A 17,143-nucleotide genomic window follows, 5' to 3' on the forward strand; every position below is an offset into this window, starting at 1 on the left:
AAAGAACGCTGAGTTTTATGGTGTAATTTTTTTCGAAAAATAATCACGTATAAAAAAGTTATTGTCGTTTAAATACGATGGGGGAAAATGGCATGTGATTAGCATGTGCACCTTTGTTGGGATCTTCCTATTTTACCCCTCCTGGTAGTTCCAAGGCCCCTATTATTTACAAAAATGTCACCGCATCAATCTCAGCCACAAACCACTAAGATCTTGTGGCTGAGAATCGTTCTCACTGTTCTCACACTTTGAGGCGTTCTCTCCTGATCCTGTTCCTATATATATATATAGTAGAGAGTTCAAATGAGAAGAAATTTTTTATAAGAAAAAAAAAGAAGAAATTTCAACCAATAAAAATATTTTATTTTACTTCATTTAATATAAGTATTTAATGTTACTATAAGGGTACATTGGTAAATCTATATAGGTCATTAATTTGTAGTAATCCTCTTTAATAGCTAACTACATTAAATTTTTTTGTAACCTATCTTCAAAATATATATTTTTCAAAAAAATAAAATAAAATAATTTAAAGTGTAGGATAAATTACGACTTGTGTAGGATAAATTACGAGTTGTGTAGGATAAATTTCAACGTGTAGGATGAATTTCGATATATGAAAGATAACTTTTGATGTGTGTAGGCAAAAAAAAGTTAGTGTGAAGGATAATAGTCTTTATGACTAATTAATTAGTCAAAAAGGATAATAAATGAGATAAGTGAAAAAACTATTAATGTTTTACAAAATTACCCTTTGTTCTTTTTCTTCTCAATTAAATTTTCTTCAAAAATGAACCTTTCCCTATATATATGTATATATATATATATATACATACATACATACAGGGGGCTGCTAGAATGAGAACCACTCCGAGTTGTAAGAACCGCGAGAACCACACCATCCGGGTCGCCGTTTACCATGATTTTTTTTACACCTAGATGTGTGTATTATAAACACATCCGTAAAAAAAAAAATTTAAACGCCGCGGCCGAGGGGGTAGTTTTTTACACCACAAGTTTGGTGTTTTATTTTTTTTTCTTTTTTCTTTTTTCTTTTTTTTTACACCAAACTTGTGGTGTAAAAAACTACCCCATCGGCCGCGGCGTTTAAATTTTTTTTTTACGGATGTGTTTATAATACACACATCTAGTTGTAAAAAAAAATCATGGTAAACGGCGACCCGGATGGTGTGGTTCTCGCGGTTCTTACAACTGGAGGTGGTTCTTATTTTAGCGCAATTCTATACATATATATATATATATATATATATTTAGACATTTCTAATTTCTCCATACGTTATCATTTTTTAATATAATGGCACTCCAAATTTTTTATCTTTCATTCGAGTATATTCGAGCATATTTTTTTGACATAAAAAAAGATTTAAGATGGCGTTCTTTTTTCAATACAACTATTTATTACTACACACTGTGTTGATTTTTTTAGTTTTATCACATTTACGTAGTTTTCTCTTGATCATCTCTCATATATATAGAAAACGTATAACGTACAATAGGGCTTATCGTACATTGCGTACGCGATGGCAAATCACATGTACTAAATGTTAAAAATTAAAATTGCATGTGCATAAAAGTGTTCTTTTGTTTATGGAAATCGCATGTTCATGTAAAAAAAAAGTGGTTGTATTGTACTTTTAATGAAATCGCATGTGTGTGTATTTTATTGAAATCGCATGTGTAAGTTTCGCATGTTATATTTAGTTTTACAAATCACACGTTGAAGAACTAAATCGCACGTTAAAAATACAATCGCATACGCAATGTACATTAAGTCATTTTGTAATATATATATATATAGTGTGGGGTTCATTGTTTAAACTAAACGAGTACATTCCAAACATTGATTGTATTTAGAGACTTGGTGTAGTTTGTTCACTTTGTTTACTTGAAAGTTGTTTGGTGACTTAAATAGTATAGATTATAAGCTAAAATGCCCTATCATTTCTGGAACAAATACCAATCCAAATCTATCCCACAAAAGGGATTGTTGGCAACTTGAAGATGTTCGAGGTGAAGTAGGATGAACATTGTTTGAAAAATTTAAAGAAACCAGAAAATAAACCTAACTTTTGACCACAAAATGGTGATGTACCAACTTGGTTTACCATGATAAACTTGTGGTAACACTCCTAGAAGTTATCCAAAGAAGGAGAAACAAGAATTCATGAAAAAGAGAGAAGAAAGTGAGTTGAAACTCACTTTTGCACTAAGAATTATTCTGCCCAAAATTTTTTGAGGCGTTTTGAGAGTGATTAAAGAGTATGGAAAGTGAAATGAAGTGGTGGAAGGCTTGGTTTATAGGTGAGGTTTAGCGTTAGGTGTTTTAGTGAAGTAGTTGATGGTTAGGAGTTGGAACTCGGTTAAAACAAGCAAGATCCGGACTCAAAACGAAGGTTCTATGATTTTGGGGGTCTCACGCGACGCGACAAAGGAGACCCTTGGCTCTCGCGTGACGCGAGGGTGGGTTTTCCATGTTTTTGGGTTTTGTTAAATTTACACCCATGAACTTGATTTAATTTCTATTTCAAGCTAAAACTTTATATTGAAACATGATTTTAGGTATTTTAAGGTATGTGCAAGTACATGTAACGTGTGATCATGTATCCATACTACTCCAAGGTTAGTGTAGGCTCATGTATGTCAACTTGGTCTCCCGAGTTTGGTTGTTTGGTTATGTTATGCAGTGAACGAAATGTTAGCATGTCTTGAATGTTTCAAGGTGTGCACAAGTATGTATAACGTATAATCAAGTATATAAGTCGTATGATTCGTATAAAACATGTATCTTGGTGGTTGTTGACTTATTGCATAAGTATGATCAAGCAAGTGTGATGTAAAATGTATTTCCATTATGATCAAAAGTCTCGGATTACAACGATTGAAATTGAGTACGAATACAAGTTTTCTAAAAATAGAAAGTACGAGAACACAGAACGTTACAATTTTAAATTGAATTTTTAAGACATATTTAACATGTTTAATACACCGTTCCCCGATTCCTCACTCTTTTTGATTTTTCTCAATGAACCCCTCTCTCTCTCTCTCTCTATATATATATATATAGTATAAGAGGCTTGCAAGGAGCTTGGAATCTCACAAAACATATCACTCGCATTAAAAAATAGATTATATAGGGCCTGAGACAACATCGCAGATATATAAAATAATTCTTGAAATTTTGAAAGCTAAAGGTGGATGGGGCGTAGCCCGTATAATCACCACAAACCGAGTGTAACATCTGCAATTATGTAACTACTCGCCGAAATCCATTCCTATCGACGATGGTGTACCCGAGTCTTGTATAGTACTCGGACAAGGGTACACTACTCAAGGATGCCTCGTCCGCCCTAATATAATATAATTTTATTATTGGTCTATAAATCATTCATTACATTATATGTTGAGGATACCTTTTCAATGTGTCTATTTTTATCTATTATATATATTTTTTTTGAAACGGATTATGATAAGTAATGTATAAGTGCTCGAAGCACAAATGTATATATTATCAAAGCTACCTTACATTAACTTTTTTATATAAACCGACAACCTTTACCCTTTTCTTTATTATAATAGTTAAATGTAATGCTTTATAAAATTCTAAATATATCATTGCGACGTGTTTAACTTTATCTACTTTCAAACAAAGGTTTTTTATTTTTAAAATTGAACAAATCGAACATAACTAATTTTTTTTGTTCTTTACTATGATAAACTAAACTGGTATCGTCCGAACAACTTTAGTACCGATACCATTACTCATTTTTATTGCATCCCATATAAATTTAATGAGGATAGAGTTGTATTCGCAGTAGAGTACCTTTTAGTATTGTAAGCTATAACAAGTGTTAGCATTGTACTGGTACCGTGACGACCCGAACTTATACCGTCCGAACAATGTCACTACTAGTACCAGTCTTCCATTTTATCTCTTTCGATTGCTATATCAAGCGCTGGTATCATACAAATACTGTAATAAATCGAACTGATAGCAACTGAATTCTCATCGCAACGAAGTTAAAACTAGATTTAACCTAAACCGGTTCGGATCTAAACCAGCTTTAATTAGAACCAATAGGATTTGATTGAAACCGAATAGTTTTTAATGTTGAAAACTAACTACTTTTATCACTGAACCTCCACCATGAACTCGACGGTTCTGCAACCCACCACCACTACCCACGCATCACACCCATCCACCTTCTTCCCAGACTTCAAACACTGCAAAACAAAGCAACACTTGACTCAACTCCACGCCAAACTCATCAAAACTGGACGCATTCGCGACCCACTTGCAGCAGCCGAACTCATCCGCTTCTGCGCACTCTCTAACCCACCTCACCAAGACCTCCAATACGCCCTCCAAGTGTTCGACCAAATGCCCCAACCAAACTGCTTCTCTTTTAACACCCTCATCAGAGCCTTTTCCGACAGCAACGACCCATTACAATCTTTATTTCTGTTTACCCACATGACCCAATACGACGACGTGTTGGTCAAGCCCAATAAATATACATTCCCATCGGTTCTTAAAGCGTGTGCGAAATTGGGTTGTTTGAAACAAGGGAAGCAGGTTCATGGGCTTTTGTTGAAATATGGGTTGGATAACGATGGGTTTGTGTTGAGTAATTTGGTTAGAATGTATGTCATGTGTGGGGCTTTTAATGATGCTGTTGTGGCGTTTGATTTGAGTAAGATGAGTGATGTGATGGGTGAAGTGGTTTTGTGGAATGTGATGGTGGATGGGTATGTTAGAGTCGGGGATGTTGGGAATGCACGTAAGATGTTTGATGAAATGCCTCAACGAAGTGTGGTGTCTTGGAATTCGATGATTTCGGGGTATGCGCAACACGGGTTGTTTGTGGAGGCGTTGGAGTTGTTTAGGGAGATGCAAAGGGAATGCAGTGTGGCGCCGAATTATGTTACTTTGGTTAGTGTGCTCCCGGCGGTTTCGAGGCTTGGTGCGCTTGAGATTGGGAGGTGGGTGCATTTTTACGCCGGGAGGAATGGGGTTAAGGTTGATTCGGTGCTTGGGTCTGCGTTGATTGATATGTATTCTAAGTGTGGGAGTATTGACGAGGCGGTTCAACTGTTTGATTCATTGTTGGAAAAGAATGTGATCACTTGGAATTCGATAATTAACGGGCTCGCGATCCATGGTCGAGCCGATGAAGCTCTTTGTTATTTCGAAAAGATGCAGGAAAGTGGAATTTCACCGAGTGATGTAACGTATATTAGTGTGTTGACCGCATGTAGCCATGCCGGTTTGGTGGACAAAGGGTTGTCGATATTCAACAAAATGGTTCAAACTGATGGACTGACACCAAGGATCGAGCATTATGGATGTATGGTTGATCTACTTGGGCGGGCGGGCCGACTACAAGAGGCCGAAGAGCTCATGCTCAAAATGCTTGATGAACCGGATGACGTGGTTCTAAAGGCATTACTTGGTGCTTGTAAGAAGCATGGAAACATCGAGATTGGTGAACGTGTAGCGAAGCGTCTTCTTGAGAAAGATCCAGAAGACGGTGCCCCGTATGTAGCCCTGTCCAACATGTACGCCTCTTTGGCGGACTGGGACGGGGTTATGGACACGAGGTTGATGATGAGGCAAAACGAGGCTAAAAAGGACCCCGGGTGTAGTTGGATTGAGGTTAATGGTGCGATTCATGAGTTTGTTGTTGCAGATGAATCGCACGCGAAAACAAACTATATTTATATGATGTTGGACGAAATAAAGGAGAAGTTGAGGTTGGTTGGGTACAAGCCCGACACAAGTCAAGTTCACCTTAGGATGGATGATCGCGATAAAGAATCGGCTTTACAACATCATAGTGAGAAGATCGCGGTTGCTTTTGGTTTGATCAGCACGACGCGTGAAACAACAATTAGGGTAGTTAAGAATCTTCGAATATGCGATGACTGTCACTCGACGATTAAACTTGTTTCTAGGTTATACAGGCGTAGAATCGTTGTGAGAGATCGGAAACGATTTCATCATTTTGAAAACGGGTCATGTTCTTGTATGGATTACTGGTAATTACTAATTATTCTATATATAAATAAGCAAATTTTTTGTGCATAACTACTTGTAACATGTGTTTTGAGAGTTTTTCAAAAAAAACTTGATTTTTTAATTTTAACCCAAAAGTTTATACCTTTTACAATTTTAACCCTATATAATTTGTATTTTTAACTTTAACCCAAACTTTTCATTACTTTTAACCCAAAGTTTTTACCTTTTGCAATTTTAACCCTACATAATTTGTTTTTTTAACTTTAACACAAAACTTTTCATTATTTGTAATTTAACTTCACAATTTTTGTCACTTATACTTTTCATCTTTTGCAAATTTTCGATTTACGTATAGTTCTTAATTTTTCGAGTTAATACGACGCAACGTACAAGTCTGGTTCAACTTTTTTGTGTTTTGTTTCAAATTTTGCAAGTTGATACGACGCGACGTACATGTGTGGTTCAATGTTTTTACCTCTATTTTTTCATGTTTGACAGGTTTGTCGCAACACGCAGACCCTAGGTCGAGTCAGTGTTGGTGGTCGATAACGGTTGTGTGACATTAGTACTATTTGACATCGTTTTACGCCCCGCCGCGACGCGACGTGTGCTTTGGGGGTTTTCCAAAGAAAAAATCGTTATGCATATGATTATCGTAACCTTGGCTTTGGGGGTTTCAAAAAAAAAAGATTTTTTTTACTTTTCACCCAAAATACCTTTTGTGCATAACCACTTGTAACATGTGCTTTGAGAATTTTTCAAAAAAAAAAACTTGATTTTTTTAATTTTAACCCAAAGGTTTTTACCTTTTACAATTTTAACCCTACATAATTTGTTTTTTTAACTTTAACCCAAACTTTTCATACTTTTAACCTAAAGTTTTTACCTTTTGCAATTTTAACCCTACATAATTTGTTTTTTTAACTTTAACCCAAAACTTTTCATTATTTGTAATTTAACTTCACAATTTTTGTCACTTATACTTTTCATCTTTGGCAAATTTTCGGTTTACGTATAGTTCTTAAATTTTCGAGTTAATACGACGCAACGTACAAGTGTGGTTCAACTTTTTTGTGTTTTGTTTCAAATTTTACAAGTTGATACGACGCCACGTACATGTGTGTTTCAATGTTTTTACCTCTATTTTTTCATGTTTGACAGGTTTGTCGCAACACGCAGACCCTAGGTCGAGTCAGTGTTGGTGATCGATAACGGTTGTGTGACATTAGTAGTATTTGACACCGTTTTACGCCCCGCCGCGACGCGGCGTGTGCTTTGGGGGTTTTCCAAAGAAAAAATCGTTATGCATATGATTATCGTAACCTTGGCTTTAGGGGTTTCAAAAAAAATGATTTTTTTTTAACTTTTCACCCAAAATTATTTCATAAATTACTTTTAACCCTAGGTCGAGTCAGTGTTGGTGGTCGATAACGGTTGTGTGATATTAGTACTATTTGACATCGTTTTACGCCCCGTCGCAACGCGGCGTGTGCTTTGGGGGTTTTCCAAAGAAAAAATCGTTATGCATATAGTTATCATAACCTTGGCTTTGGGGGTTTCCAAAAAAAATTGATTTTTTTTTACTTTTCACCCAAAAGTATTCCATAAATTACTTTTAACCCAAAACTATTTGTTTTTTTTTTTACTTTTAACCCAAAACTTTTTATCTTTTGCAATCTATCCTCACAACTTTTTTAACTTTCAACTTTGGTCCTTTACAGTTTTCATTTTCCGCAAATTTTTCGCTTTATGCTTGGTTCTAAATTTCGTGACTTAACACATCGCAACGTGCGTCTTTGGTTTAACTTTTTTACGTTTCGTTCTAAATTTTGCGAGTTAACATGACGCAACATGCGTGTGTGGGTGAATGTTTTTACATCGTCTATTTTTCCCCGTTTGACAGGTTTAACATAACGTGCGTGTCCTAGATCGACTTAGTCATAACTAAAGAATCCCCGCCGCATTGCGGCGGGTCTCAATTCTAGTTACTATTATATAATGAAGAGTAAAACTTTCATTATTCAAGTTGCGTGACTGAGTCATGAAGACAAGTCATCGTGATGTTAGAAACAAATGCGAAGACCAAGTAAAAATAGAATCTAGTTTACTTATTAAGGGTAAAGTTCTTGTACAAATAATCTTAACATACTAAACATACAAATTGAAGGAAAACTCAAAAAGACAAGGTGACATTTTTGTAATTATCAATAACTATCAAAGTTACTCTACAAATATACCTAAAAAAACCTAACCACTCCCCCCACCCCCAAAAAAAAACTAACCCCCCCACCCCCCCCCCCCCCAAAAAAAACCTAAAAAAAACCTACCCCCCCACCCCCCAAAAACCTAAAAAAACCTAACCCCCCCCCCACCCCCCAAAAACCTAAAAAAAAAACCTAACCCCCCACCCCACCCCCAAAAACCTAAAAAAACCTAACCCCCCCCCCCCCAAGCTAAAATGCTAAAAACTAAACCCCCCAAAAAACTTAAAAAAATCTTAAAAAATAAAAAAAAAACACACAAATTATTTTATTTTATTTTATTTTATTTTATTTTTTTAACATTTTTTATTAAAAAATCGCTACTTTTAGTAGCAGCCAAAAAAAAAAATTTTTTTTTTTTTTGGTAACGAAATGTAGCGATTTTTTGATAAAAAAATGTTAAAAAAAAAATTTGTGTTTTTTTAGGTATTTTTGGTTGTAACTTTGATAGTTGGTGGTAATTACAAAAATGCCACCTTATCTTTTTGGGTTTTCCTTCAATTTGTATGTTTAGTATGTTAAAATTATTTGTATTTGATCTTTTGCCTACTTATTAAAGTGTCACACATGATTTGTAAAATAAGTGAAGATCATCCATTGCAAACACATTATAACAAGAATAACAAACGAGCAAATGCAACCTTTGATAAAGGACACTGTCAAGTGAAGTAGAACCCTTTCCAAGTATTCACACGACAGACAGGTAGTTGACGTATGTCAGGCAAACAGTTGAAGGAACCTGCTATGAAACAAGAAGTAAGAACTGAGAAGTTGACCAAACAATGCAACCAGAACCACTCTCACAACACAAGAAACAACTATGGTTTCACAATAACTTTGGCTGTAAACGAACCGAACGAAAATGAACATGTTCATGAACAGTTCACGAATGCTTACGGAAAATGATTTCTTGTCTGTGTTTGTTCATTAAGGAAACAAACATGTTCATAAACACGTACCAAATGCAAACGAACAAAAACAAATGTTCATGAACATAAATAAATACAAACGAACGTTATATATTCATTTTAAAATAAAATTTGCATTTTTCATCAGAAAGAAGATTAGGAAGAATCCACCAAAAAATAAATAAGTACTTAAAATAGCTATCCGAACATAATTAATACAAAAATTAAGAAGTATATTAAGAATGGGGATATCTACGGTTTCAACTTTTTAAAAACTAAAACCAATAAAATAAAATTATAACATAAAAATACCTTTATATGAATAAACAGAAATGAACATAAACGAGCGAACATAAACGAACACATTACCGAACGTTCACGAACATAAACGAATGAACGCAACTTTTGTTCATGTTTCGTTTCTTTAACTTATCGAACGGAAATTTTTGTTAGTGTTTTTTCATTTATTAAACGAATGAACATAAGCGAACTTCTTGCCGAACGGTTCATGAACTGTTCGCTGAACGTTCGGTTCTTTTATTGCGCTATGTTAAATACACAGTTAGTCCTTGTGGTTTAGCCAAAATAACAAGGGTTTTAAGTTGCAAATTGGAGTTTCGATTTTGTAACAAGTTTATGGTCTAAGGCTAACACATGTTAGTTTTTGTGTTAGATCCGACTAAAATGACTAAAATACCCTTTGAGGGACTGTTTGTTTAATCAACTCAAAGACCGGCAATGAGCCATAGGCCATAGCTCAATTGGTATTATACGAGAAGTGAAGATTTGGGTTTGAGGCCATAGGTCTCAATTTTGAATCCTATCCTATCTGAGTTTTACCGTATTGGGCCTTTGAGCGGCTGATTTTCCCCGTGATTAGAGATGGCGGGCTTGGGCTACCCAACGCTCACTGCGGTTGCGAGCATATGAAGACGCCTTTTGCCATTGGCTTACCCCGATAGACTTTTCTTTTTGTTGTTGTTCAAAGAGAAAAAAAATGTTAAATGTCATTTTAGTCCCTGTGGTTTGAGCCATTTGCCAATTTAGTCCAAAGGTATCATTTTTCGCCTCTACGTCCAAAAAGGTTTCACCGTTGCCATTTTAGTCCACTGGGTTAACTTCATCCATTTTTCTGTTAACGGGAAGGGCAATTCGGTCATTTTATATGGCCGAATTGCCCTTCTAGTTAACAGAATTACATATAAAATGACCGAATTGCCCTTTTCGTTAATAGAAAAAATGGATGAAGTTAACCCAGTGGACTAAAATGGCAATAGTGAAACTTTTTTGGACCCACAGTAAAAAATAAAGGAAAATTACAAGTTTTGTCCTTTATCTTTATACCACTTTTCAGGCGGTGTCATTTTTAACGAATGTTGACAGACAGTGTCCTTTACTAGGTATTTTGTTGCAAGTTTAATCCTTTACACCCAACTCAGTTAAAAAACCCTGTTAATTGTTGACAGGCGGTGTCCTTTACTAGGTATTTTGTTGCAAGTTTAGTCCTTTACCTAGGTATTTTGTTGCAAGTTTAGTCCTTTACACCCAACAATTAACAGAGTTTTTAACTGGGTTGGGTGTAAAGGACTAATCTTGCAACAAAATACCTAGTAAAGGACACCGCCTGTCAACATTCGTTAAAAAGGACACCGCCTGAAAAGTGGTATAAAGATAAAGGACAAAACTTGTAGGATCGTGAAACGACCTAACGAGTCGATCAGAAGAGTGCTCAGACAGAATCAGAGGCGGAATTCATTGATTATGTCTTTGTTTAGCTTGTAAAACACTGGAATTACTATTTAACGTCTCTTATATTGATCTGGAAGCAATTACAGACTCGGAGACACCTCGACAGCACCTCGACAGCACCTCGGCGTCGGAAACAAGAACTGAACTACTAACTCCTTGATTCCGCTCGAACTACCCCTATATATACACTTGCTGATTCCGCTTGAACATGTTTCAAGCGGAATCTCAACCTTCATTTGGAACGGAATCAGACATTACATTTGTAGCGGAATCAAAAAGATAAGTGATTTCGCTTGAACATGACCTAGTGTCATTTCAAGCAGAATCACACCTAAATCTCACTTTCTCGATTTCCGTGCATTATACAATCAGTTCTACACTAAGACTCGAACGAAGATGAAGTCGACAGACAACTGCACCAACAAAACTTGTAATTTTTCCAAAAATAAAACATTTAGACTAAGGTAATAAATTGACCCAAACCACAGGGACTAAAATAACATTTAACTCTAAAAAAAGAGAAAAATGCTCGGATAGTCCTTGTGGTTTGCCTATTTTTCACCTTTAGTCCCTAACTTTCTAAAATTACACCTATAGTCCCCAAATTTTTGAATTTTGTTCCCGGATAGTCCCTGACATGGGATGGGGTTAGTTTTTTTATGTTAGGTGCTTGTGAAATGACAAAAATACCATTACAGTCAAATTAATACCTAAAAAGTTAAAAAAAATATAATTAATATTTTAAAATTTATGTGGGACCCACCACCCGCCCTACCCACTTCATCTTCCCCACTCCACCCCACCACCACCACCTTCAACTGCCACAACCATCCCCGGCCAGGGGCGGACCTACATTGGTGCCACCGGGATCCCCGGACCCCAATCTTTTTAAAAAATATAGTAGATTCGGTATATTAAATTGTATATGGACCCCATAAATACAATTAGGTGGACACCATAAAAATAAAAAGAAAGCTGGTGTGGTGGTAAATCTCCCTCTTTTCCACCAAGAGGTCATAGGTTCAATCCTTGATAAGCCCATTTTTCTTATTTTTTTAAAAAATCTAGTTCAAACCTCACTTTAACTCGACCCGAACGAGGACCGACCCGAATATGGACCCCATTGAAATAAAATCCTGGGTCCGCCACTGTACCCGGCCTATAGTGAAGGTGAGAGCTCATTACAATTCCAACAACTCATGACATTCCAAAATCCAATTGGAGCAATTCACCTTTCGTCCCCACAGTTGCAACAAAATTGTTTAGAATCTTTTGATGTTAACTGATCTTTTCTATCCCCATGACCCAATCGATCTTTTAATTGTTTGTTTCTGGTTCAGGAGCAAGATGAGCCGTGGATCTGGAGCCATATTTGAATTGAATGTTCTCTGCCCAGTTTGTTCTGTCACCAACCAACCAAAGTGATGGTTGTCGGTTTTATGAAAAAAATGCATCCTTTCCATTCAATTCAAATAATATAATCTCAAAATTTAACTTATTGCTTTAACAATTATTATTATTACTGCTAGATGGTCACATCCATTCTGTTGAGAAGGGCATATGAATCTTATTTTTCACTTTGGTTGGTTGGTGAGAGAACATTCTGTTGATGAATTGGGAGGGTGGGTGGTGAGTCCCACATAAATTTTAAAATATTAATTATATTTTTTTTATTTTTTAGGTATTAATTTGACTGTAAGGGTATTTTTGTCATTTCAAACGCACCTAACATAAAAAACTAACCCCCATTCACGTCAGGGACTATCCGGGAACAAAATTCAAAACCTTTGGGACTACAAGTGTAATTTTAGAAAGTTAGAGACTAAAGGTGAAAAATAGACAATCCACAGGGACTATCCGAATATTTTTCTCCTAAAAAACACTCAAAAGACTATTCTTCTAAACCATCACTTTTGAAGGACTATTTCTGTAAGTACCTAACTATCTCTTTTTGAGGAACCATACATCTCCGATTTATCTCTGAAAACCAGGTAATTGTGTTGCTTTATTTTCCGATTTAATTGTTTATTTGAGTTCGTTTTCATAGCTCCAGACGTTTCAATTGTCGTTGATTTTTGTTGAATCTTGATTTGAGCAATGTTGTCTAATTTCTAGGGTTTTAGTTGCGAACTCATGATTTAGACTCATGTTGATCTTACTGCTGCTATTATGTATCATAAATTAGTTGCCTTTGTGACAATTCGTGTTTATTAATTCCTAGGGTTTTTAGTTGCAAACTCACAATTTGGTTCAGATTGGACTTATGTTAATCTTACTCGTATCATGAATTAGTTGCTTTTATGTTGCTGATGATTCAGGCATATCATATCTGGTTGAATTCTTAGGGTTTTTTCATAATTTGGAATTATTTTAATCATACTGTTGTTGTTAAGTTATCATGATTTACTTGCTCTGCTTTTGTGTTGGTGAAGATTCAAACTAAATCAATGTTCATAAACACATAGGACTGGCTATCTTCATGAGACGCTCTGAATCATTTCATGTTCCACGTAAGACATCATCACGTGTTTGGGATGATGACCCTCGATTGATTCCCGGCCTTCCTGATGAAACCTCTCTTCAGATTCTTGCTAGAATTCCCAGAATTCGATATTTGAGTTTGAAGGCCGTATCGCGCTCCTGGAAAGCTGCAGTAACAAGCCCTGAAATATACAACATCAGGAAACAATTAGGCACCACGGAGGAATGGGTCTACATTGTGATGAATAAGGGGCTTGATGGACGTTTCTTGCACGCGTTGGACCCCATTTCTAAAACATGGCAAAGATTGCCACCTGTTATTCCTAATCGAAGTTGTAAGATCGAGCATCGTACTTGTGCTTTTGCAGCTGTTGATGGCTGCCTATACATGCTAGGAGGGGTGTCTGGATGTTCTAGTTTGACCAGTGTCTGGAAATACGACCCGGTTTCAAATTCTTGGAGTGCAGCAAACCCCATGTCTGTTGGTAGAGCTTATTTTGAAACCGGAGTGTTAAACAATAAACTGTTTGTCGTTGGCGGCATTAGCTTTAGTCGTGTTGGTGGTGATAATCTTTATAGTGAAACCCCGCTACAGTCAGCAGAGGTTTTTGATCCCGAAATCGGGTTGTGGTCGGATATACCAAGCATGCCATGTTCAAAAGCAAACCCAACTGCGTTTTTAGAAGGTTCGCATGACTTGGTTAGAATAGGATTGGCTTCTTACAGAGGAAAACTATATGTTCCTCAGAGGTTTTCCTCTGTTGGTGGTGGTGAAGTTTATGATCCTGAAACAAATTTATGGATGGATATGCCAACGGGCATGGCTGAAGGTTGGCCCCCCTGCTTCGGCACCAATCAGAGTGTGATTGTTGATGGTGATCTGTATGCACTTTATCGTGGACTTTCTTCTGAAGATGCAAAAGTATATCTTTATAATCATCACGATGCTTCTTGGAAAGTGGTTGTAGGATACGTGCCTTTACATGACAAATCACGATATATGCTCATGGGTTTACTTGGGAAGCTTCATGTGGTCACTGAAGACGATAATGATAACATTATAGTAATGCGGGCTGATAAACGAGATGATTCGACTGCATCATTAGATGAAAGAGATTCTGAATCAGTGACGACTTCTGAGTCATATATCTGGAATGTGATTGCTTCCCGGAATTTTGGTTTTGGCATTCTTGAGGGCTGTCAAAGTCTTGATATATAAGTGGATTCGTTTCTAAACCAATAAGTATGGTGAGAACCGCAAAATGCATCTCTCTTTCTAGCTACCTTCTACTATATTTTATGTCCTACGTACAACAAATCTAATATGCGGTTCTTGTGGTTGGTTTTTGAAGCGAAGGTTGCCTCTTATATAGAAGTTCACCATGTGAGTAGTGTTTGAAATCTTCAGTATGATCTTTATAATTGGGGATTTAAGATGATGGAAACAGTAACTACTTATTTTCTGTTAGCTTCCTTATATTACTACTAGTTCACAAGCTTTTGTTTGACTTGTAAAATGGATGGTACATTCTGTGGCTTGTGAATTAAGTCGACGAGCGTCATTTCTAACCTGTGTATTCTTGTTATGGCTGACTTGTTGAGCCTGTTTAATTTAACTTGTTGACCTTGTTCAACTAAACTGGTTGACCCTTTAAAAATAAAATAAAATAAAATATACATTTTGTAACCTATTTACAATTTAAATACAACCTATTTACAACTAGTAAACCTATTAACTCCGCTGACCCGTTTGGATAAATGAGCTGCTATACTGTGGTAGAGATACAGTGGCGGGTCAAAATGGGTCGGGTAAAACATAGGTTAAGCAACTTAGATCGTTGAATTAGATTGTGACACTTGAGGTTAACAAAGCAGAAATTTGTTTGATGGGGGCACAACTTGGTTGGATTAAAAATAGGTGGGTCAAGACAAGTCGGGTCAAACTGGTTTCTGTAAAATTAATTCATACTTATCTACTTCATGATAGCGTTAAATCACCATTATACAAAAGCTATTGCCCACCATACTCCCTTAATGAATCCGCCACTGATGGATAATATGGTAAAAGAATGGAGATTAGGACAATTTTTTATAACTAAAACCAACTACAAACTCCAACGTAAATAAGGGAAACAATTAACATACAACCAAACTACCCACTATGTTACTGACCCATGACAACCTAAACTAGTTTAATACCCGTCCGATGGACGAGTTACGTTTATATACTATATATTAATAACCCGAATGAACCTATAAACATAAAGAACAGTACACAAAACTAAGCAACATGAGAAACAAAGATACCATGTACTAAGCACACACAAAATTGATCAACATGACAAACAAAAGAACCATTCTTTAAGTTATCAAAAGAAAACGAACACTAAAAGTTTACAACCAAAAAACGAAAAAAAGTCGAAATGATAAGAGTGTTGAAACATGAAATTGTGACATTAAATAAACGGTTCCCTAAAGGCATGTGTGGTAAAGTACATCAACATAAAGTGTGTCTGTATTCATTACCAGGCCTGATGAAATCAGAAAGACATAATGGTTAAATGCAAATAGTTTATAAAGTGAAGAAACATATTGTATAGCACAATTAAACATGATTGGGCCTTTAAGAACATGCTAGCAAGAAAGTTATAAAACACAACCAACAACGGCGGTGAGTGATGGTGGTGGGTGGTGGTCGGTGGGGGTTACTGTGGGTGGTGATAGGTGGTGGTGGCGACGATGGGTGGCGGTGATTGTGGGTGTTGATAGGTGGTGGCAGCGGCGATGGGTGGCGGTGACGGGTGGGTGGCGGCGACCATCAGTGGTGGTTGGTGGCGGTAGAGGCAGCGATGGGTGGCAACGACGGCGGGTGGGTGACGGCAGCGGCGGTGGTTGGTGGCGGCGGAGGCGATGGCATGTGGCAGTGACTGGTGGGTGGCGAAAGTGGTGGGCGTCGGAGGTGGGTGGCGGTGGCGACAACGGTGGTGGTTGGTGACGGCGACGGCGACGGTGAGTGGTGGTGGCAGCAACGGTGGTGGGCGACGAGCGGTGGTGGAAGCAGAGGCGGATGTGACCGATAACAGTGGCGGGTGGTGGCGGCAGTGGTGGGCATCGGTGGTGGATGGTGGCAACGGTACTAGGTTGTGCTGTTCTTAATGAAGGTTGTAAGAGTGGATGGAATAAAAAGAAAACATAGGGGGCGGATGGAATGATTTTGAGGAAATGAAATGTCTTATGTAATGAGTTATTCCATTTCATTGACCAACCAAACACACTTTTCTTCATTCCTTCGGAATGATCCATTCCATTCAAGCTCTCATTCCTGCTAACCAAACACTACCTAAGGTTCCTAAACGTGTTAGGTTAGAAAGTGTGTTTAGATAAGTGTTATGTAATTACTTCATTAGTGTTCTAGTTATAGTCTAACACGTCTAGGTTAACTGGTAGGAATTGTAATTAAGGTTTTAAAAGAGTTTCCTTGTTAATAATATTGTGGGTGTTTGCTGTAATAAGTGATTTCTACTATTCTTCGATTTACATTACAAGCTACCAATTATTCTCTTTTTATTGAAGTTTAATTTAAAAAAAAATATATATTCTCTTTACCTATTTAACTACCAAGTAAGTAATTAAAGTGGAGTTGATAAACTTTGACCCGTGAATAACAAAAGACGGTAGTTTTATTTGGAATGGTGACCCATGAATAA

General features: G+C 36.8%; 3 protein-coding genes across 5 annotated transcripts; 2 read left to right on the forward strand and 1 right to left on the reverse strand.

Moving 5' to 3' along the window:
- Window positions 1–3,772: 3,772 nt before the first annotated feature.
- Window positions 3,773–6,097, forward strand: LOC110865986 (pentatricopeptide repeat-containing protein At5g48910). Its single transcript, XM_022115334.2, has one exon. The coding sequence runs from the start codon at window positions 4,166–4,168 to the stop codon at window positions 6,059–6,061; it is 1,896 nt and encodes a 631-aa protein (XP_021971026.1). The 5' UTR covers window positions 3,773–4,165; the 3' UTR covers window positions 6,062–6,097.
- A 6,741-nt stretch (window positions 6,098–12,838) lies between these two features.
- LOC110865985 (F-box/kelch-repeat protein At1g22040) lies at window positions 12,839–15,009 on the forward strand. Of its 3 annotated transcripts, none has more exons than XM_022115331.2 (3): window positions 12,839–12,946; window positions 13,421–14,684; window positions 14,789–15,009. In XM_022115331.2, exon 2 carries the CDS (start codon window positions 13,435–13,437, stop codon window positions 14,653–14,655), a length of 1,221 nt encoding a protein of 406 aa, XP_021971023.1. In that variant the 5' UTR covers window positions 12,839–12,946; window positions 13,421–13,434; the 3' UTR covers window positions 14,656–14,684; window positions 14,789–15,009. The 3 variants fall into 3 exon arrangements, with proteins under 3 accessions (XP_021971023.1, XP_021971024.1, XP_021971022.1); XM_022115332.2 differs by having other exon boundaries at window positions 14,794–15,009; XM_022115330.2 differs by having other exon boundaries at window positions 13,388–15,009.
- Window positions 15,010–16,082: 1,073 nt separating this feature from the next.
- LOC110945096 (protein mono-ADP-ribosyltransferase PARP4-like) lies at window positions 16,083–16,739 on the reverse strand. Its single transcript, XM_022186733.1, has one exon. The coding sequence runs from the start codon at window positions 16,737–16,739 to the stop codon at window positions 16,083–16,085; it is 657 nt and encodes a 218-aa protein (XP_022042425.1).
- Window positions 16,740–17,143: the final 404 nt, after the last annotated feature.

Source organism: Helianthus annuus, chromosome 9 (genome assembly GCF_002127325.2).
Source record: "Helianthus annuus cultivar XRQ/B chromosome 9, HanXRQr2.0-SUNRISE, whole genome shotgun sequence".
NCBI lineage: Eukaryota > Viridiplantae > Streptophyta > Magnoliopsida > Asterales > Asteraceae > Helianthus > Helianthus annuus.